This window comes from Heteronotia binoei, chromosome 10 (genome assembly GCF_032191835.1).
Source record: "Heteronotia binoei isolate CCM8104 ecotype False Entrance Well chromosome 10, APGP_CSIRO_Hbin_v1, whole genome shotgun sequence".
NCBI classification, from domain to species: Eukaryota; Metazoa; Chordata; class Lepidosauria; order Squamata; family Gekkonidae; genus Heteronotia; species Heteronotia binoei.
Window position 1 is genome coordinate 95,974,187 of NC_083232.1, and position 21,020 is coordinate 95,995,206.

The following is a 21,020-nucleotide window of genomic DNA, read 5'->3' on the forward strand; positions in this document are numbered from 1 at the left end:
GGTCAGGGTGAGTGATCTTTACTTCTCTTCTTATGCTCCAGATGAAGTCATCAGAGTAAAGTTGACTTATCACTACCCTTCCAAGAAGCCCCACCAAACAATGGGCACATCCACAAAACAATTGCCCTTTCACCACACCCCCTCCAGCCTAGAAATAGCAGCTCTCCAGCAGCCCTGGCCCCACTCAATGCACAGCAGCCAAGAAGGTCTGAGCGCCTGCTCCGGCTGCAACGCCACTGAGGATGTTCTCCACAGCTGAGAACGAAACGTCTGGAAGGAAAACTTTCTCCAGTAGAACACAGCACTTGAGCCCGAAAGATTCTACAAACCCTATTGACTTAGAATTACTAATAATTTGTGGAATCTACATTTGTGGATATATGGCTCTATTAAACACACATACACACACACCCCTTATATATATATTGATGATCTGTAAGGTGGGACTCCAGAATTACGTCTGGCAACCAGAAAATAATGCCTGTTGACGTGGTGGGGGAGTGGGCTGCCTTCTGAGAATTCTTTGGGAAGCAAGATGGTGGGTGGTGAGTATGTTTGTCCTTCACCGCAAGAGTAAGCAAAAGTCAGGCTGGCTACTTTGGGGAATCCCTAGAGAGCATGATGGGAAAGTGCTTCCTTTGCACATTTGCTGATTACATTGTTGGTTTCACTCCCTGCTAATTGATCTTCTGCACCTTCAGAAGGGCTGCCCAGCCTAGCAATGCAGCCACTGTGTTCCAGTCAACTATATAACAGTAACAGGACAGGCTGATTAATGACCACATAAGGAACTGATTGCCATGCTCAAACACACACAGACACCACATTGAGCAATCAATAATATTAAACGCATGCACTGTGGATGACTTACTGGCGTCTTGCACTGAGGCCTGGGAGAAATTGGGAAAACTGTCTATTTAAAATGTGGAGGAAAATAAATATAGTAAATAATGGCTCTTTAAAAAAAAAAAACCCAATAAGTTAATAAAAGACATCTGATCACGTAAGAACATAAGAGAAGCCATGTCGGATCAGGCCAATGGCCCATCCATTCCAACACTGTCACACAGTAGCCAAAAAGCCCAAGTGCCATCAGGAGGTCCATAAGAATGTAAGAACATAAGAGAAGCCATGTTGGATCAGGCCAATGGTTCATCCAGTCCAACACTCTGTATCACACAGTGGCCAAAAAACCCAAGCGCCATCAGGAGGTCCACCAGTGGGGCTAGAAGCCCTCCCACTGTGCCCCCCTCTGCAAGCCCCGAGAATACAGAGCATCACTGCCCCAGATAGAGAGTTCCAACAATAGACTGTGGCTAACAGCCACTGAGGGACCTCTGCTCCATATGTATATTGTCATGGGTGCTGGGGACCCTGCAGAAGAAGCTGAGCCTGCAGAAGAAACTGTGCCCCTGCCACCTGCACCAGTGCCCCTGCCTCCTGCTGGAGAAGATCCAAGCCCCCCTGCCTCGCCCTCTCGGGTGGCTCGTGTGCGTGACCGCCTTCGTCAGGACCTCAGGGATCGGAGGAGGGCGGCACGCTCACGAGCAAGACACTCCCTGAGCCCTGAGTTTTGAAAGGATTCTGGCCCTTCTGGAGTGAGGATGCTTGAGTCTCAGCAGGATCCTGGCTGCCTCTTTGAGCAGATGGGCAACAGCCAGCAGAGGGCTATATAGCTGTGGGCTTTGGGAGGAGGCTTTGTGTAAGCAACTAGTCACTTACCTGACGTTCTAGCATCCACTTCGGCTTTTGACTTTGGCTTCTGGACTCCCTGACTTTGCTTTGACTTCTGGACCCCCTGACTTCAGCTTCTGAACCTCTGACCTGCGATACCTGGACTGTGATTCGGTTTTGGCGCCTTGGACCCTCTTTGCTCACCAGCTACAGACCTTGGACTGCCCCTGGACTTTGCCTGACCCGGCCTCAGCCCGTGACATATATCCAATCCCCTCTTGAAGCTGGCCATGCTTGCAGCTGCCACCACCTCCTGTGGCAGTGAATTCCATGAATTAATTACCCTTTGGGTGAAGGACTTCCTTTTATCCGTTCTAACCTGACTGCTCAGCAATTTCATTGAATGCCCACGAGTTCTCGTATTGTGAGAAAGGGAGAAAAGTACTTCTTTCTCCGCCTTCTCTATCCCATGCATAATCTTGTAAACCTCTATCATGTCACCCCACAGTCGACATTTCTCCAAGCTAGAGCCCCAAGCGTTTTAACCTTTCTTCATAGCGGGGCCAGGACACTAGAAGCCCTCCCACTGTGCCCCCCCTTCCCAAGCACCAAGAATACAGAGCATCACTGCCCCAGACAGAGAATTCCAACAATACACTGTGGCTAATAGCCACTGATGGCTATTAGATCCCTATACAATCAACAAAAAGCATTTAGGGGAAAATACCAATGATTTCTTTGACTAGGGTTGCCAGATCCTACCAAGCAGCCAGAGGGAGATTGTTGGTCCTCTCTGGAAGTTTCTTGCACACACACATGGTGACATCACCCGGAAGTGACATCATCATGTCACTGATGTTGGGGGCGGTAACACTCTAGTTTTTGGGCAAAATTCTATTGTTTGTAACCTATTTTCCCCAAAAAACTTGAGTATTGCTCTACGACGTCGGTGACACGATGATGTCACTTCCAGGTGACATCGTCACATCACCTTTCGGGCCAGTTGTGGGTGGAAGCTCCCCCTGCTGGCCAGCTGGCTGGCAGTGGGAAAGCCCCTCTCCCCCAAGCCGGGGTCCCCGCCCCCCCCCCCCCAGCAACCCTATCTTAGCTTGGGTATTGAATAATACAATGGCTCATAGGATAGCTGTAGAAACTGGACAAAACATGTGCGAATAGGGTATATTTCTCAGGGATCAGGCAACATATTCACATGGACATGCCTGTAATCATCGTATCGGCAATGCTGCGCAGCTGCGCTCTGGTTTCGGTCAAAACTCTATGGTTTGAAGACAATTTTACCATAGAGTTTTGCCAAAAAAACAGAGCGTCGCCGTGTGACATTGCTAACGCAATGGCATCACTTCCATGTGATGTCATGACCCTCCACCCCCACTCCTGGAAGGTCCCTCCCCCTCCCCTGCCTGTGCAGTCAGAGAGCAGGGGTCCCCAATGCGGTAACCGTGTCTGCCATTACTAACACCTTTCCTGGTGCCTGCCGAGTGTTTTGAGAAAGCAGGCAGGGCCAGGAGGGTCTTTTGCCCAGCACAGTTTCTGATTGGCCATTGGATACGATTGGCTGTGCAATTTTTAAAAAGGATCTTCACTGTGTGACGGAAAGGAAGTTGTCGGCGGCAAATCTGTGACTGGCGCTGCCTCCTGCAGAAGTGGCACTCATTTTGGGGTCGTGCCCACCACGCTGCGTCAGAATGCCAATGGTGCCCCCAGGTTCGAAAAGGCTGGGGACTCTCGCTCTGGAGTGGAGCCGTTCTCCCTGGCAGACCTACGTGTTTCTGTGAACCAAACAGCACCCAAGGGTGTACTTACTCCTTTAATGTAAACCACGCGACCAGGAGGTCCAGGAGGGCCAGGTGGGCCAGGCACGCCAGGGTGGCCCTGAGGAGAGAAATAGGAAGGAGACATCAGAAACGACCCTCTGACTCCAGGACCAGCCAAAGGAGAGGGGCAGGGTTTTCTGCTTGCGCACTTGAGAGTTTGCTGTGCTCGGAAGCAATGTTCCCTCTAAGTGTGGGAGTTGGCGAGGTAGGTGGCCACCTGGGGTGCCAGCTCACCTCAGGGCGGGAGCAGGGGCAGGCGCCCCCTCCCTCTCCCTGCTCGTGTTGAGGGAGCTCACTTCCGAGGGAGCTGGCTGGGCAGTGGCTGCCCTCACACTCTGAAGAGGCAGAAGGCTGGGCGAGGGGTGGGCCAAGCGATGTCACACGGTTAGCATCCTGGGGGGTGGGCAGGGTCACAAGGTTCTTCCTGGGGCGGCAGAACCCCTAGCGCCAGGCCTGTCTCTAAGCCGCAAAGTCTTGTGAGCAAAAATTCTACTTTGGGAACCACTGGCATGAAAGTTGTGAGCCACTGGCATCAAAGTTGTGAGCTCCTGCACAAATGAGTTTGCTCTGAGACCATTTTTCCTGAGCTGAGACAAAACTGTGTGAGCTGGAGGCTAAAAATGTGTGAGCTAGCTCACGCTAACTCGGCTTAGAGGAACACTGCTCTGAAGCGTTCTTGCCATGCCCTGATTATGTAACTGTAAAGCCGGATAAAGCAAAAGCGAAACGGGGAAATTTGAGTACTGCCTCGTCGTACCAAGAATTACTTGTGCGTAGCTGCGCACGAAGAACTTTCCGTGCTTGTTTGGAGGACTGAGTTTTACTACACCCGGAAGTTGCAGCTAGTGCAGAATGCCGCTGCCCAGCTGTTGTTAGGGCTCCCTAGACGGGAGCACATTCAGCCGGGGCTTCGGGGACTGCACTGGCTGCCGATAACATACCGAGTTCGGTACAAGGTGCTGGTTATGACCTTTAAACCCAATTATGGCCTGGGACCTGCCTACCTTAGGGACCGTCTCTCCCCACATGTTCCCCAGAGAGTGCTGAGATCGGGGTCTCAGAACCTCCTTATAATCCCTGGCCAAAGGAGGCCCGTCTGAAAGCGACCAGAGACAGGGCCTTTCGATTGCAGCTCCCTGTTGGTGGAACCAGCTCCCGGAGGAGGTGAGGGGCCCTGCGGAACCTTGAATAGTTCCGCAGGCCTGTTAAAACAGCCCTCTTCCAGTTGGCATATAATTAATTGGTGATTGGAATGCCTGAATATTAAATCTCGAACATCAGATTATGAATACTGGAAAAATTTGAAGAATTGATTTAAGGAAAAGGTAGCATAGTGCATATTGATGTGAGTTTTATGTATTTTTATGTATTTTATTGTATAATTATTAACGTATTTTAAACTGATCCTTGTTAGCTTTTTGTGTTATAAGCCGCCCTGAGCCCACCTCAGTGGGGTAGGGCGGGATATAAATCAAATCAAATCAAATCAAATCAATTCAATCAATAAATAATACACTCGGGATTTTGAAGACGCACCTTTGAGGGACTTTAAATGAATACAATGGACTATTCTTCAAGAAATAGGTTTCTGACTCATCGCCAATACTCCCTCTAAGCTGCGGAGTCTGGTGAGCAAAAATTCTACCTCATGAGCTACTAGCATTAAAGTCGTGTGCCGCTGCATGAATTATTTTGCTCTGGGGCCATTTTTCCTGAGTTGGGATAAAAATGTGCGAGCTGGAGTCTAACAAACCACGTCACGCTAACTCAGCTTAGAGGGCACGCTGCTCATCACTAATATTCCTGTACTGTATATTGTTGCATTTATCTTGGATTTAATCCGCAAATATTTTCACTGTCCCTAATAAGAATTGTTTGGTCTATTTCATCCTGTAGAGATGGTCTGAGGCTGTTCTATCACGGAAGTCTTTGGTTCTATCTTTGCTACTTTATCCATGTCTCTCTTTTGGTTGCTTAAGAGAGAGGGACTCAGCAGGGCCCTCCGGCATGCAGACGCATTTTCGTTTTCTTGTCAAAGACAGCACATTCCTCATAATCAGCCTCAGATTCAGCAGAAGCTCACAGGAGCACAGCTTTCTGAGGGTTCCCCCTCCTCCTCCCCACCTACCTTGGCCATTGAATAGTAGGTGCAGCTGCATAACAATCCTGGATTAGGAGAGCGGGCAGCCAGCCAACCACCAGGGGCTTTGCCACACCCCCAGCAGCCCTCATTAACCCCTGGAGAAGCCCACGCCACCTTTTCTCTACTTCTTATGTGATTTTGGGCAGTGGGTGGCTTGCTGGCCTTTTGATTGGTGGGCAGCCCGGAGAGCCCTGAACGAGTGAGGCCTGCTTGGCTGGCTGGATCTCTAGCCAGCCCAAGCAGGTCTCACTCGCCCGGGGCTCTCCTTTCTTGCATCGGTTTGCTTTTAGCTGGGGGGGGCATTGTCGGAGCGGGAGAGTAGCAGAGTGAGGGAGATGACTTGCCCGACACAGGGCTTCAGGAAAGAAAATCAGGCAGACACGTGCAACTAGTGCCAAAAGGTGTATTAACATATATACACAACAAGTGCTCTCTTGTGCAGTCTATACAATATCACCTCCACGGACAAAGTGCTTCGCCTAACCACCATCTCACAGGGAGAGAGCTGTGTGATGCACACACAGATCATATATAGTCCAAGCAGCCAATCCTGGCCATGCTGACTCAGCAGATTGCATCACTTGGCTTCTGCCGGCTCAAGCCGGTCTGCTGATCAGGTCACTGTGACCTAGCCTGGCAGCTAGATCACCAGCTGTCATACTGTAGCTGTCAGACTGGGTTTATGTAGATTCTTGCTCCAAACACACCTCCTAATCTATTTAAACCCAGTGCACCAAAACACTTTACACAGTTTACATACATGTCCACCAGCACATTACAGTTCATATTTACGTAGCTCGGAACCCTTTCCGGAATTCGTTCAGGAACTCATCATGATTGTAAAACACATCATCGTGTTCCTGTTCAGCCAGCTCTTCAGACGCTTGGCTTCAGCCTCCTTCTCCCTTGCCTCGCACTCTGCCACCCAGGCTTTCCATTTCCTTAGCCTTTTCTTTTAACATTCCTCAAATCCGGGTGGTCTGGATTGACAGTCAGAGTGACATAGGGGACACTTGTACCTAGCGGGACGTTGGCCTTTGGTGGACCTGGCAGACACCCGTGGCCCTGTGCTTGGACCAGCTTTGTCTTCTTCGGGTTGCTCTGTTCCCACCTCCTGGGCTGGTTGCTCTGCCCCTGTAATTGGGTGTTGAACCTCCTGACTCTCACACTTTACCTCCAGTTCCTGCATTTGAGGCTCTGCCTCCTGACTCTGCTCGTTCAGGCTCTGTGCCAGCATTCGGCTCACCTTCTCCAGCCCCACTGGGTGCCACCTCCTGGGCTGGAGTTCTGGGCTGCGCTCCAACATCGTTATCGCTACTTGGCAGCAGGACAAATTGTTTCTGCAAGGAGTGCAACCTTGGCCAGCTGCTTTCTTCATTGAACTGGGCACTCTCACTAAGTGTTATCTTGCTTTTGCTATTGCAGAAACGATAACACCTGGCCCTTGGCTTGTAGCCCAGAAAAATTAGGCTCTCTGCCCGGACATCCCCCTCCCCGCTACTCGTGGAGTGGATGCCAACCCGAGCCCGTGACCCAAAGACTTTTAAAGAACTCAAATCTGGGGTCTTGTTCAACAGTAACCTGTAAGGCACATTTTTCACAGTATTACACCAAACCCTATTTTGCAAAAAAACAGCTGCATGTATGGTTTCTGCCCAATAGGTCATTGGCAGTTGTGCATCCTCTAACATGCAATACATCACATTCTGCAATACAGCCCCATGCCCATTTTCTCGGGGCGTTGCCGGGTTCGTCAGACGGTGGGCGATGCCCTTGTTCTCCAGCCAACGTTTCATCTGGTTAGATAAGAATTCCCCCCCTCTGTCGGTTTGTACAGCCAGGAGATTAACCCCTAATTGTCTCTCCACTGCTTTGACCCACTTGGTGAATGTCTTATACACCTCAGACTTATGCACCATGGTGAAAACCCACGCGTACCTCGTGTGGTCGTCGGTGGCCACCAAGCAGTATCTCCTCCCCGACAGACTCTTTGGCAATGGGCCAATAACGTCTAAATGGACTAGTTCCAGGGCTCGTGTGCTTTCCCTTGAGCTTTCTTTAGCAACAGCACACGCCTTGCTTTTGGTCTTCTTGCAGACCTGGCAATCCAAGTAACATTTGCAAGGATTTACTTTCAAACTAGGCACAAGCTCCAGGGTTTTCTTTAACGCCCTAAATCCGCAGTGCCCAAGTCTCCTATGGAGCAAATGTATACAATTATTGTGCACAGGCTCATTCGACACCTGAGCCACCTGGGCACAATCACTCTGGACCACATACAGTTTACCTTCCCTCTTTCCTGTCACAAGCAACTTTCCCCCACCTCCCAGGATTTTGCAGCAGGTTTTCTCAAATCTCACCTGGTATCCCTGGTCAAACAGTGTGCTAACACTCAACAGGTTAGACTGCAGTGAGGGTACATACAACACATTTTGCAACATACATTTCAGTGCAGGAAATTCCACATTGCCTGAGCAAACAGAATTGGCAGTGGTCCCATCAGCCAATCTCACATACTTATGCTCAGGACTGTCAATGTTTTTCAACAACTCCTTCTCGCAGCAGAGATGGCTCGTTGCCCCGGAGTCTAAAATCCAAGCAGACCCTGTGCTCTCTACTGCAGACGTGACCAGCCGGGTTGCTTCCTCACACGGGCTGGCGGTCCTCCGCTCTCGCCGCACACGCCCCCGCCTCTTCTCCCTCTCAGGGCAAGCTCGGAGCAGGTGCTGCGACGACCCGCATCCATAGCAGCGACGGACTGCAAACGCAGTCGGCTCCACTTCCTCCACCTTCGGACGCCTGCCAGCAGCAAAAGCTGGCTCATTCTTGGCTGTCTTCCCGGACACACCGATAACAGCACGCTGCCCGGCCGACACCCCCGGACAGCTCACGGCCGCAATTCTCTCTTGGAAGTCAAGCAGGTGGGCACAGACGTATTCCATGGTCAGGGTCGCTACGTCCACCGTCTCCAGAGAAGTTATCAGGGGAGTGTACTCAGGTGGCAACGACGACAGCAAAATGTACACTCTGTCGTCTGGAGCTACAGTCTTGCCTCTTGCCTCCAGCTCAACGAAACAGTCCGTTAGCCGTTTGATGTGATCTTTCACACACCCTCCAGCCGGCATAACGGTGCGGAACATCCTCCTTGTCAAGGCCATGAGGGAACCAGCAGTGGTGCTAACATGCACCGCACTCAACGCGTCCCAGGCAGCCTTGGGAGTGTCCTTCCCTCGCACATAAACCAGCTGGTCATCTCCTATAGATAGCACTATGTTGGCCAGTGCCTTATCCGATAACACAGTCTCGGCAGGAGATAAGTCAGCAGGGGGGTTACTCACGAACAGCCATTGCCCTTCACGCTTGAGGTAGTGTTGCATTCTCAGGCTCCACACCGCGTAGTTGGCTGAGGTGAGCTTCTCAACGGCTACTCCAAGCTGTTGCTGAGCCATCGTGCCGACTCCTCCTCACAGCTGGCTGCCAACGTCCCTCTGGCTCTCAAACAGAGAACGGTGGTGCTTCTGTGTCCTTCACCGGCGTTCCTCGCCTCCGGCTCTTTCCAAACTCACAGTCAGCTCAACTCTCAACTCTCCCCTCCGCGCAGCGGAAGCGTGCTGGGCCCATAACCCTGTCGGAGCGGGAGTAGCAGAGTGAGGGAGATGACTTGCCCGACACAGGGCTTCAGGAAAGAAAATCAGGCAGACACGTGCAACTAGTGCCAAAAGGTGTATTAACATATATACACAACAAGTGCTCTCTTGTGCAGTCTATACAATATCACCTCCACGGACAAAGTGCTTCGCCTAACCACCATCTCACAGGGAGAGAGCTGTGTGATGCACACACAGATCATATATAGTCCAAGCAGCCAATCCTGGCCATGCTGACTCAGCAGATTGCATCACTTGGCTTCTGCCGGCTCAAGCCGGTCTGCTGATCAGGTCACTGTGACCTAGCCTGGCAGCTAGATCACCAGCTGTCATACTGTAGCTGTCAGACTGGGTTTATGTAGATTCTTGCTCCAACAGGCATATGCTAATGAGTTTTGCTCATAAGCTCCACTACCTATTTTTCTACAAAACGACCCCTGATTATAATTGTGAAGGTAACTTCTGGTAGCTCATGTTGGCATGGGCGGAGAAGTCCTGGAGGGGCTCCAGCAGCCCAGAGTGGCCTGTTCAGAAGCTCCACCCTCGCCACTCCCTCCACCTTCTGCTGGAACACAAACCCTTTTCATTTGTGGAAAGTCAAATACTTGATCCCCGAGCACGTCGCCCGTGAGAGTTTTGCTTTCCGCCTCTTCTTTCCTCCTCTGAAATCTCTCCCTCCTTCTCTCTCTGTTTGGATTTCCACAACAGAAGAAACTCTTGAAAGACTCAAAAGACTTGACTAGAGAGGCTCATTCTTTTCTGTCATAATTCAGGAGAGTGAATAATTCAATACCCAGCACTCCAGGTGGGGAAATTAAATTTGCAATGTTGTTTATATATTGACTCACCAAGCCAAATGCTGTCCATCAACCAGAAGCGTGTGTGTGTGTGTGTGTATTCTCCCCCCTCCCGGAGCTTTCTGCTGAAAACTTATCTGCTCGGTAATAAGCACGCGCAAACTCAGGAGCAGGATGCAAAAAAGCTTCCCAATCCCCATTGGGCTGACAGGCAGGGGTAAATTCTAGCAGGAAGAAGAAGATATTGGATTTATATCCCGCCCTCCACTCCGAATCTCAGAGCGGCTCACAATCTCCTTTCCCTTCCTCCCCCACAACAGACACCCTGTGAGGTAGATGAAGATATTGGATTTATATCCCGCCCTCCACTCCAAAGAGTCTCAGAGCGGCTCACAATCTCCTTTACCTTCCTCCCCCACAACAGACACCCTGTGAGGTAGATGAAGATATTGGATTTATATCCTGCCCTCCACTCCGAAGAGTCTCAGAGCGGCTCACAATCTCCTTTCCCTTCCTCCCCCACAACAGACACCCTGTGAGGTAGATGAAGATATTGGATTTATATCCCGCCCTCCACTCCGAAGAGTCTCAGAGCGGCTCACAATCTCCTTTACCTTCCTCCCCCACAACAGACACCCTGTGAGGTGGGTGGGGCTGAGGGGGCTCTCACAGCAGCTGCCCTTTCAAGGACAGAGTCTCAGAGCAGCCCACAATCTCCTTTCCCTTCCTCCCCCACAACAGACATCCTGTGAGGTGGGTGGGGCTGAGGGGGCTCTCACAGCAGCTGCCCTTTCAAGGACAGAGTCTCAGAGCAGCCTACAATCTCCTTTCCCTTCCTCCCCCACAACAGACACCCTGTGAGGTGGGTGGGGCTGAGAGAGCTCTTACAGCAGCTGCCCTTTCAAGGACAACCACTGCCAGAGCTATGGCTGACCCAAGGCCATTCCAGCGGCTGCAAGGGGAGGAGTGGGGAATCAAACCCGGTTCTCCCAGATAAGAGTCCGCACACTTAACCACTACACCAAACTGGCAGGAGATATATCAGGGGTGTGCAGCCTAATATGCAAAGGAGCTCCTGCTAGAATTCCATCCCTGCCGATGGGCTGGAATGAAGAAATACACACCCACACAACTTGCAAGCCAAACACTGTCCACCAGCCATGGTCTGCCAGCAGGGCTGGCCCTGCCAATAGGCAAGCTAGGTGATTGCCTAGGACGCCAGTCCTCTGCATGCACCAAACTGGGTCTCCCTCATGTTTCTTGGAGATGTTATCAGTGCGGGGGTGGGGAGGCAGAAGTTAGCCTTGCCAGGGTGCCAGGCAGTCTAGGGCTGGCCTGCCTGCCAGGTATTCAACCATCTATTTTTGCAGTCCAAAGCAGGAAGCCAAAGACCCCATTCAGCCTGGGGAGGGTCACGAGTTGGCGTGGTCACCTCTCGCAAGAGTGTTCTTCGCTCGGTTTCTTTTCATCGCTTTGTTATATAACACGCAGACTCACAGGGCAATTCTGCGCGGCCCAAGCCTTTAGAAATTAGTGACTTCTGGAGCGTCTCTTAATAGGCCTGCGCCGTGCACACACAGCCACACATACGGTGAAACAAAACTCTGCCTGCAGTTCTAGACCTGATGGCCGATTCATAACAACCAGCCACCAAGGGACGCGAACCATTCGTGTGCACCCAGTAATGACAGCATAATAGATCACTCCAACCTGTGCATAAAAGCAGACGCACCCATCGATCCCTACATAGGAAGAGAATGTGTAGAACCCAGGGCTTTTTTTGGTAGCAGGAGCTCCTTTGCCTATTAGGCCACACACCCCTGATGTAGCCAATCCCCCAAGAGCTTACAGGGCTCTTAGGAAAGAGCCTATTGTAAGCTCCAGGAGGATTGGCTACATCAGGGGGTGTAGCCTAATATGCAAAGTAGTTTGTGCTACAAACAAAAAAAAAAACCCTGGGTACCACTGCCCAGACAAGGTGCCATATGTTCTCCTCCTTGGTTTTGGGCTCCTCCTGGACTCCCACCGCTACCGGGACCAGGAGGAGAACCAGTGACTCTGCCGCCTCTTCCTCCCCCAAGCCTTCAGATTCAGGTTCTGGATGGTCACGAGACATGACTGTCCAGCATTTGATTCCAGAAAGCCTGTAAGAAGGACATGAAAGCAGCAGCCCTCCCAACAACTCACAGGTATACTGCTTCTGAATTTGGAGGTTCCACTTAGCTGGCAGGGCTAATGCCCATTGAGTGATCCAGTTCTTCATGAATCTGTCTCGCCCCCCCCCCCCCCCCCGCTTTCTAAAACCACCACTGCATTTGGAATTCACAAAACCCACATGTTAATCAGTAATTTGGCAAACAGCGGGGCTTTTTTTTGTAGCAGGAACTCCTTTGCATATTAGGCCACACCCATGTGATGCAGCCAATCCTCCTGGAGCTTACAGTAAACCCTGTAAGAAGAGCCCGGTAAACGCTTGGAGGATTGGCTGCATCAGGGGTGTGTGGCCTAAGATGCAAAGGAGCTCCTGTTGCAAGAAGCCCTGGCAAGCGGCACAACTGGGTTTTTTTTTTAACCTGGTCTGACTATTAATAAGAACTCATCACTTAGCTCGAACTTACGTATAACGTCACGCCCCGTTCACCTTTTATGCCTTTCAGTCCATTCAAGCCGGGGCGTCCCTGGAGGGAAAAAAGGAGATGAATTTCTGCCCAGATAGAAGTAATGCTGAGAAGGTGGGGAGGAAGCTGACAAAAATTATGTACATACAGGCCGGCCGGGAAAACCGAGTTCTCCTTTATGTCCTGGAGGCCCCATTGGTCCCTTAAGAGAAAATAAAAAAGGGTTGTTACCACAGGGAAAGAAACACTGGGGAGATAGTATGAATGTGCACTGTGCTTGTGGCATCATAAGAACAGAAGAGAAGCCATGTTGGAATCAGGCCAGAAGAGAAGCCATAGGGGAGAGACGGTGGCTCAGTGGTAGAGCATCTGCTTGGGAAGCAGAAGGTCCCAGGTTCAATCCCTAGCATCTCCCAACTAAAAAGGGTCCAGGCAAATAGGTGTGAAAAACCTCAGCTTGAGACCCTGGAGAGCCGCTGCCAGTCTGAGAAGACAATACTGACTTTGATGGACCGAGGTCTGATTCAGTATAAGGCAGCTTCAAATGTTCATACGTTGGAATCAGTGGTCCATCCAGTCCAACACTCTGTGTCACACAGTGGCCAAACCCCAGCTCCCATCAGGAGGTCCTTGAGCAGGGCCAAAACTTCAGAAGCCCTCCCATTGTGGTCCCCGCCCCCCTCGCAAGCACCAAGAACAGAGAGCCTCACTGTCCCAAAGATGTAGCATTCCATCTATACCTCATGGCGAACAGCCACTGATGGACCTCTGCTCCATATGTTTATCCAGTCCCCTTTTTGAAGCTGTCTATACATGTAGCTGCCACCACTTCCTGTGGTAGTGAAGTCCATGTATTAGCATGGGCAGCGCTGGGGTTTTTGCTGCCCCAGGTCACTGCCCCTCACCCCGTCCCTACCTCCCATGGGGGGGTCTTTAAATGGAGGGAGGTAGGGCTGCTTCTGCCACCTCCCCGCTAGGCAGAGAAGTGGCAGAAGCAGCTGCTTTGCCTCCCCCCCCATATAAAGACCCCAGCCTGGGTCAAAATGTTACATGTTATAAGGCAAATGAGTCGGACAGGAAAAACCTCTGGGGAAAAAATGCTCTCATTTTGACCCATGCTTATTAGCAATAGAAAAATTAACAGGCATTCTCACATTGTTCCTGTTTTCTTGGTTTCCCACACTAATGCAACTCAGATCAAAGGTTTTCTGAATTTGTTAATTTTACTATTCTGCTATTGGATTTACCTAAGAGCCCCGTGGCGCAGAGTGTTAAAGCTGCAGTACTGCAGTCCTAATCTCTGCTCACTACCTGAGTTCAATCCCTCGTGGAAGCTGGATTCAGGTAGCCTAGTCAAGGTTGACTCAGCCTTCCATCCTTCCGAGGTCGGTGAAATGAGTCCCCAGCTTGCTGGGGGGGAGGGGGGGAGTGAAGATGACTGGGAAAGGCAATGGCAAACCAGCCTGTAAAAAGTCTGCCGTGAAAACGTTGTAAAAGCAACGTCACCCCAGAGTCGGAAAATGACTGGTGCTTGCACAGCGGACCTTTCCTTTTGGATTTTAACTTTGTGCCACTTTGCATTCTAAACCCCACCAGCTGTATGTTGCTCTGCTCACTGTACCTCATTCCTCGTCTGAAGAAGTGTGCTTCTAGCACACGGAAGCTTGCATTCTGAATAAAACTTTATTGGTGTCAAAAGTGCTACTGAACTCCTGCTTAGTCCACCTTCCAAGGCAGCCGTTTGCTCCTGGGGGAATGATCTCTGCCATCTGGAGCCCAGCTCTCATTCCAGGAGGTCTCTCGCCAGCACACAGAGGTTAACAACATAAACTCAAAAGGTTCCAATGACCAGGGTGCTTTTTTTTGAGCAGGAACACCCAGGAATGCAGTTCCGGCTGGCTTGGTGTCAGGGGCTGTGGCTTAATATGCAAATGAGACCCTGCTACAACCCCCCCCCCTTGCATGAATCAATGGTGACGTCAGGGGATGTTGTGAGGAAAAAGCCCCCTACTTCTCATACATATGGACATCGTGATCACCGGTATGGTTGCCAAGGTGCCTGGAGTTTTGACTCTCACACATCTGCTCTAAGAAGTGGACTTTGCTTACAGTTTCTAAGGCTTAGGTGGATACTATAAGCCTCAGCTTTGCAGCAGCATTCTACAAATGAGCTGCCAGCTACTCCTTGTGTGCCCAATCTTGGCCACTGCAGTAGCAGAAGCCACACCACCATGAACTGTACAGGCAAGCAGTTTCTAGCCTGTTTTCCATGAACCAAGGGCTAACACCACTCGTAGCCATCTTCCTGCCAGACTGGACTTCATTCCTTCATAGTGGAAGGCTCACATACACACCCTGTGTCACCCTTGGCTCACAAGCAACCCATCTGCCCCATGAATGGATTAACAGCTCAACTAATGTTCCTGATTGCCGGGCAATACCCTAAACAATAACTCCTGCCCAGAAGATGATGAGAAAAGAGGAAGAACATCTCCTCCATCAACCAAGTCTTTTGTCTTACCCGGGTGATACCTAGGTCAATATTTGATTCCCTATTGTCACCTTCCCAGATAATCCCACTTAACCTTAAGTATCCAGCCATTCCCATTCTTACCCCAGTCTAACACCTTGGAGCCGCCTTAGGCCATATTGCAACTTGGAAATTTCCAGGTTCACAGGACTAAGGTGAAGTTCATTGGTTAAAGCTGACACCCAATTGGATGTCACCAAAGGACTCACCATTGGCTCTGCTAATGTCCAGCCTTCATGGTCATCACAGAGCCTCCCATCTCTCCTCCCCGTCACCTCCCATCCCCTAAGGGGCCTAAGGGAGCCTATTTAACCTCTGACCCAACTCCACTCATGTGTGCATCTAACAGTATCCCAGGTCCGCTGTCTAGATCCATCCCCAATTCTGGCCACAGTTTTGGGTCCATTTCCCCTGTCCTCTTATGTCGCCATTGGAACCTTCCTCGAAGACTACGATGGTAAATATTACCCTGTCTGTTTACCCTTATATGTTCCCCTATCAATCTATCTGTGTTTCTTAGGCCTGTGTGAATGTGTGATTGTATTGTATTTTTATCTTGTGTGGAAGAACTATTATTCTAAATAAATTACAATTGGTTTTTATTAAATTAGAGTCCTTTTTTATTGAGCATTACCCTCTGGATGGTTGAGCCTGGTATATATTGGTAAAAAAGATTCCTAGTGAGCCAGGTGCCCACCTAACTAATTCCCCAACCTCGTTTTGAGGGCATTTTGGCTAACAATGTGGCCTAATATGCACATGAGTTCCTGGTGGGCTTTTTCTACAAAAGAAGCCCTGCCTATAACCCAAATTACAACAACAACAATCATGCATTTATTACAAGAAAGACAGGCAAAAACTACAATCCTCAATATATAGCCATTGAAAGGAAAAGGTCCCCTGTGCAAGCACCAGTCGTTTCCGACTCTGGGATGATGTTGATTTCACAATGTATTCACAGCAGACTTTTTATGTGATGGAAGGCTGAGTCAACCTCGAGCCGGCTACCTGAAAGCCCAGCTTCCGCCGGGGATCAAACTCAGGTCATGAGCAGAGCTTAGGACTGCAGCACTGCAGCTTTAATACTCTGCGCCACAGGGCTCTTCATAGCCATCGAAACTCAGTCCAGTAATAAAATACTCAGTTCATAGTAATCTTATAGATTCCAGGAGAGTCAATGTATGCATTTGCCTGTAAGAAAGGAAGCCAGGAGACATTGTGTCCTTCAAAAACTTATGCACTGAAATTATGTCTTCATTGATGTTATGAAATAAAATTACAATCTGTGCGTGAGGAAATGTATGAAACAGGAAGTGGAAATGTATGAAACAGGAAGTGATAGGGTTGCCAATCCCCAGGTGGGGGCAGGGGATCCCCCGGTTTGGAGGCCTCCCCCCGCTCCAAGGTCATCAGAAAGCGAGGAGAGGAGAGGGAAATATCTGCTGGGTACTCATGATTCCCTATGGAGACTTATTGCTATAAAAAATAATGGAGAATTGATCCATGGGCATCTGGGGCTCTGAGGGCTGTTTTTTTCAGTATCGCATCCAGTGGCTCTCCCCAAAATGGTCCCTGCGTTTCAAAAAGATTGGACCCTGGGGTCCAATTCTATGAGCCCCCAAAGAAGGTGCCCCTATCCTTCATTATATCCTATGGAAGGAAGGCATTTAAAAAGTGTGCGGTCCCTTGAAATGTGATGGCCAGAACTCCCTTTGGAGTTCAATTACGCTTGTCATACCCTTGCTCCTGGCTCCACCCCAATGTCTCCTGGCTCCACCCCCAAAGTCTCCTGGCTCCACCCCCAAAGTCCACAGATATTTCGTGAATTGGACTTGGCAACCCTAGGAAGTGGAAATCTATGAAACAGGAAGTGGCTGTCCTGTTACATGCATATTTTTCCGTGGGATTTTATGACATTGGAATATGAATGTGTACATTGACTCTACTGGAATCTACGTGATTACTATGAACTGAGTATTTTATTACTGAACTGAGTTTCAATGGCTATATTTTGAGGATTGTAGTTTTTGCCTGTCTTTCTTGTAATAAAATGTGTCGTTGTGGTTGTTGCCATCAGGGGTCTTATAGAAAAATAGGCGTTGGAGCCTATTGTTACGCAGCTGCACCTACTATTCAATGGATAAGGCGGGGAGGGGGAGGGGGAACCTGTTAGGGTTTAGAGATACTTTAGCAGAGTTGCGAGGAGATAACCACAAATAAACAAGCCAGGCAGACGTTTTAGCTTAAGAATAAAGTAGTTTACTTTTACTATGAGGAAAGGGTTACTGGGATTTCTAGAAAACAAATAAGGACTCAATATTCTTTTCTAGCTTCTAAGCTACATCTCGACTCTATGGAGTCCAAACTCTAACTGCATGGAGATCTGAGGGCTTTACACAAAGGGCAATAAAAACTGACCAAATGGTTTCCCCCAGACCACCTCCCAAATATATGGATAAGCCTATCAGGGCTTTCCTTCAATGGTCACTATACATATTGACACCCAGCCTGAGCGGGAAATACGTGCACACATTCTCATTGGCTCTACCTCTCACTGGCTAAACATCAGCATGCATATACATTCATTTGATTAATGCATGACAACAGGAAGTGAAATTGCATCAGAAACCCCAACAGAACCCTCAGAAAGGTTCAGGAGCTGTGGGTCATGGGAACCCTTTGGGCTTATGTTGTTAGTCTCCAGGGCCGCTGCAAGGCTTTCTGGCGCCCTAGGCGAATCACCCACTAACGCCCTCCCCCCGCCATTATTTAAAAATATAGGGAAACTGAAGAGCGCCAAACTGGAAGCTTTTCACATTTTTAATTTATTGATGTTTAATTTTTCAAAAAAAAATTGTGAAAATAAGTGCTTGCTGGCCAAGTTAGGAAGGAAGGTGGCAGGATAGGATGAGGCGGGAGGCCAAGTCACACATCGGGGAGAGGGGGGTGGCTTGGCTTTGTTGAGGGCAGCTTGGTGATGGGAAAGGACAAGGAGTCAGAGTCATGAGTCAGGGAAGGGGCGGCCAGTGGTGCCCTCTAAGCCAGGTGGCGCCCTAGGCGACTGCCTACTTTGCCTACTCCCATGCATCGGCCCTGTTAGTCTCACAGAGTGACCTCTCTCAGTGTGCTTCTTACCTAGCACATAGAGGTTGGCAGCCCTACAGACTAGGGAAGAAGGGAGCTAAGGCAGACATGTGAAAACACTCTTAACGGAGGCCCAGTTTTTAGCTTTGCTTCCGGCCACAATCATTCTGCCCCTCGCTTTACACATCTCCCAACTTATTGCAGCTGTTGAAATCTGGTGCTTGTGTTTACACAGTGTTCTGAGCATGAACACATAAAGAAAAAAACAAGTTTGAAAAGCTCACCACTGGCCCGGGTGGTCCCGTGTCTCCAGGCGCACCCTGTGAGAAAAGAGTTCCGTTAATGATTATGGAGAACATAAGAACATAAAAGAAGCCATGTTGGACCAGGCCAATGGCCCATCCAGTCCAACACTCTGTGTCACACAGTGGTCAAAAAAAAAAAAAAAGGAGGTTCACAAATGGGGCTAGAAGCCCTTCCACTTCGCTCCCCTCAAGCACCAAGAATACAGAGCATCATTGCCCCAGACAGTTCAAATAATATGCTGTGGCTAATAGCCACTGATGGACCTCTGCTCCATATTTTTATCCAAACCCCTCTTGAAGCTGGCTATGCTTGTAGCTGCTGCCACCGCCTCCTGTGGCAGTGAATTCCACATGTTAGTCACCCTTTGGATGAAGTACTTCCTTTTATCCATTCTAACCTTACTGCTCAGCAATTTCATTGAATGCCCACGAGTTCTTGTATTGTGAGAAAGGAAGAAAAGTACTTCTTTCTCCATCCCATGCATAATCTTGTAAACCTCTATCATGTCACCCCGCAGTTGACGTTTCTCCAAGCTAAAGAGCCCCAAGCGTTTTAACCTTTCTTTATATGGAAAGTGTTCCAAACCTTTAATCATTCTAGTTGCCCTTTTCAGGACTTTTTCCAATGCTATAATATCCTTTTTGAGGTGCGGCGACCAGAACTGCACACAGTATTCCAAGTGAGACCACACCATCGATTTATACAGGGGCATTATGATACTGGCTGATTTATTTTCAATTCCCTTCCTAGCATGGCGTTGGCCTTTTTTATTGCAGTCGCACACTGTCTTGACATTTTCAGTGAGTTATCTACCATGACCCCAAGATCTCTCTCTTGGTCAGTCTCTGCCAGTTCACACCCCATCAACTTGTATTTATAGCTGGAATTTTTGGCCTCAATGTGCATTACTTTGCACTTGGCCACATTGAACCACATCTGCCACATTGACACCCACCCACCCAGCCTCAACAGAGTGCCTCACAATCCTCTCTGGTTCTCACCACCCTGAACAATTTAGTGTCATCTGCAGCCTTAGCCACTTCACTGCTTACTCTCAACTCCAAATCATTAATGAACAAGTTAACGAGCATGGGACCCAGTACTGAGCCCTGCGGCACCTCACTGCTTACTGTCTTCCACTGCGAAGTTTGCCCATTTATACTCATTCTCTGTTTCCTATTAATTAGCAAGTTTTTGATCCGCAAGAGGACTTGTCCTTTTACTCCATGGCTCTTGAGCTTACTAAGGAGCCTTTTATGAGGAACTTTATCAAAAGTTTTCTGGAAGTCAAGGTAAACAACATCTATTGGGTCCTATTGTCCACATGTTTGTTCACTCCCTCAAAGAACTGTAACAGGTTACTGAGGCAAGATCTTCCCTTACAGAACCCATGCTGAATTTTCAATAACTTGTGTTCATCAATGTGCCTACTCATTCTGTCTTTGATAATGGTTTCTACCAACTTTCCTGGTATTGAAGTCAGACTGACTGGCCTGTAATTTCCCGGATCGCCTCTGGAACCCTTTTTAAAGATGGGGTGACATTTGCTACCTTCCAGTCCTCAGGAACGGAGGCAGATTTCAATGAAAGATTACATATTTTTGTCAGGAGATCCACAAGTTCAACTTTGAGTTCTTTCAGACCTCTTGGATGTATGCCATCCAGAGTTGGTGACTTATTCGTTTTTAATTTGTCTATTAGTTGTAGGACCTCCTCTCTTGTCACCTCAATCTGACTCAGATCTTTCAAAACCCCTTCCAAAATTAGCGGTTCTGGAATGGGCAAACACTTTTCATCTTCCACAGTGGAGGCAAAAAATGCATTCAGCTTCTCAGTCATTTCCCTATCCTCCTTCAGTAATCCTTTTACCCCTTGTCATTCAAGGGCCTTACTACCTCCCTGGCTGGTTTCCTGCTTCTAATATATTTGAAGAAACTTTTATTGTTGGTCTTTATGTTTTTTGCAATATGCTCCTCATGGTCATGGTCCCTTTTTGCCTGCCTGATCACAGTCTTGCATTTGATTTGCCACAGCCTGTGTTCCCTTCTATTAATCTCTCTTGGACTAGCTTTCCATTGCCTAAAGGAATCCTTCTTACCTTTTACAGCTTCCTTTGTTTGTTAACCATGCAGTCCTTTTCTTATACCTGTTTGTGCCTTTCCTAACTTGTGGTATATATTTTATCTGAGCTTCTAGGATTGTACTTTTAAATAGCCCCCAAGCTTCCCCAAGGGTTTTGACTGCATTTACCTTTCCTTTCAGTTTCCTCTTCACATGCCTCCTCATTTCAGAGAATTTACCCCTTTTAAAAGTAAAAAGTGGTTGTGCTGGTCTTTTGAGGCAACTCCGTATTTATACAAATGGTGAAATCAATAACGTTATGGTC

General features: G+C 49.0%; 1 protein-coding gene across 1 annotated transcript in view; it reads right to left on the reverse strand.

The window, feature by feature from the left end:
- Window positions 1-21,020, reverse strand: part of COL15A1 (collagen type XV alpha 1 chain) — a 339,567-nt gene that overhangs the window by 73,500 nt on the left and 245,047 nt on the right. Inside the window, exons 27-31 of the mRNA XM_060247740.1 lie at window positions 18,613-18,648; window positions 12,863-12,916; window positions 12,715-12,774; window positions 3,499-3,567; window positions 826-913 (exon numbers count right to left, since the gene is read on the reverse strand). Of these exons, the coding sequence (XP_060103723.1) occupies window positions 826-913; window positions 3,499-3,567; window positions 12,715-12,774; window positions 12,863-12,916; window positions 18,613-18,648 (307 nt within the window). The remainder of the gene's footprint in view (window positions 1-825; window positions 914-3,498; window positions 3,568-12,714; window positions 12,775-12,862; window positions 12,917-18,612; window positions 18,649-21,020) is intronic.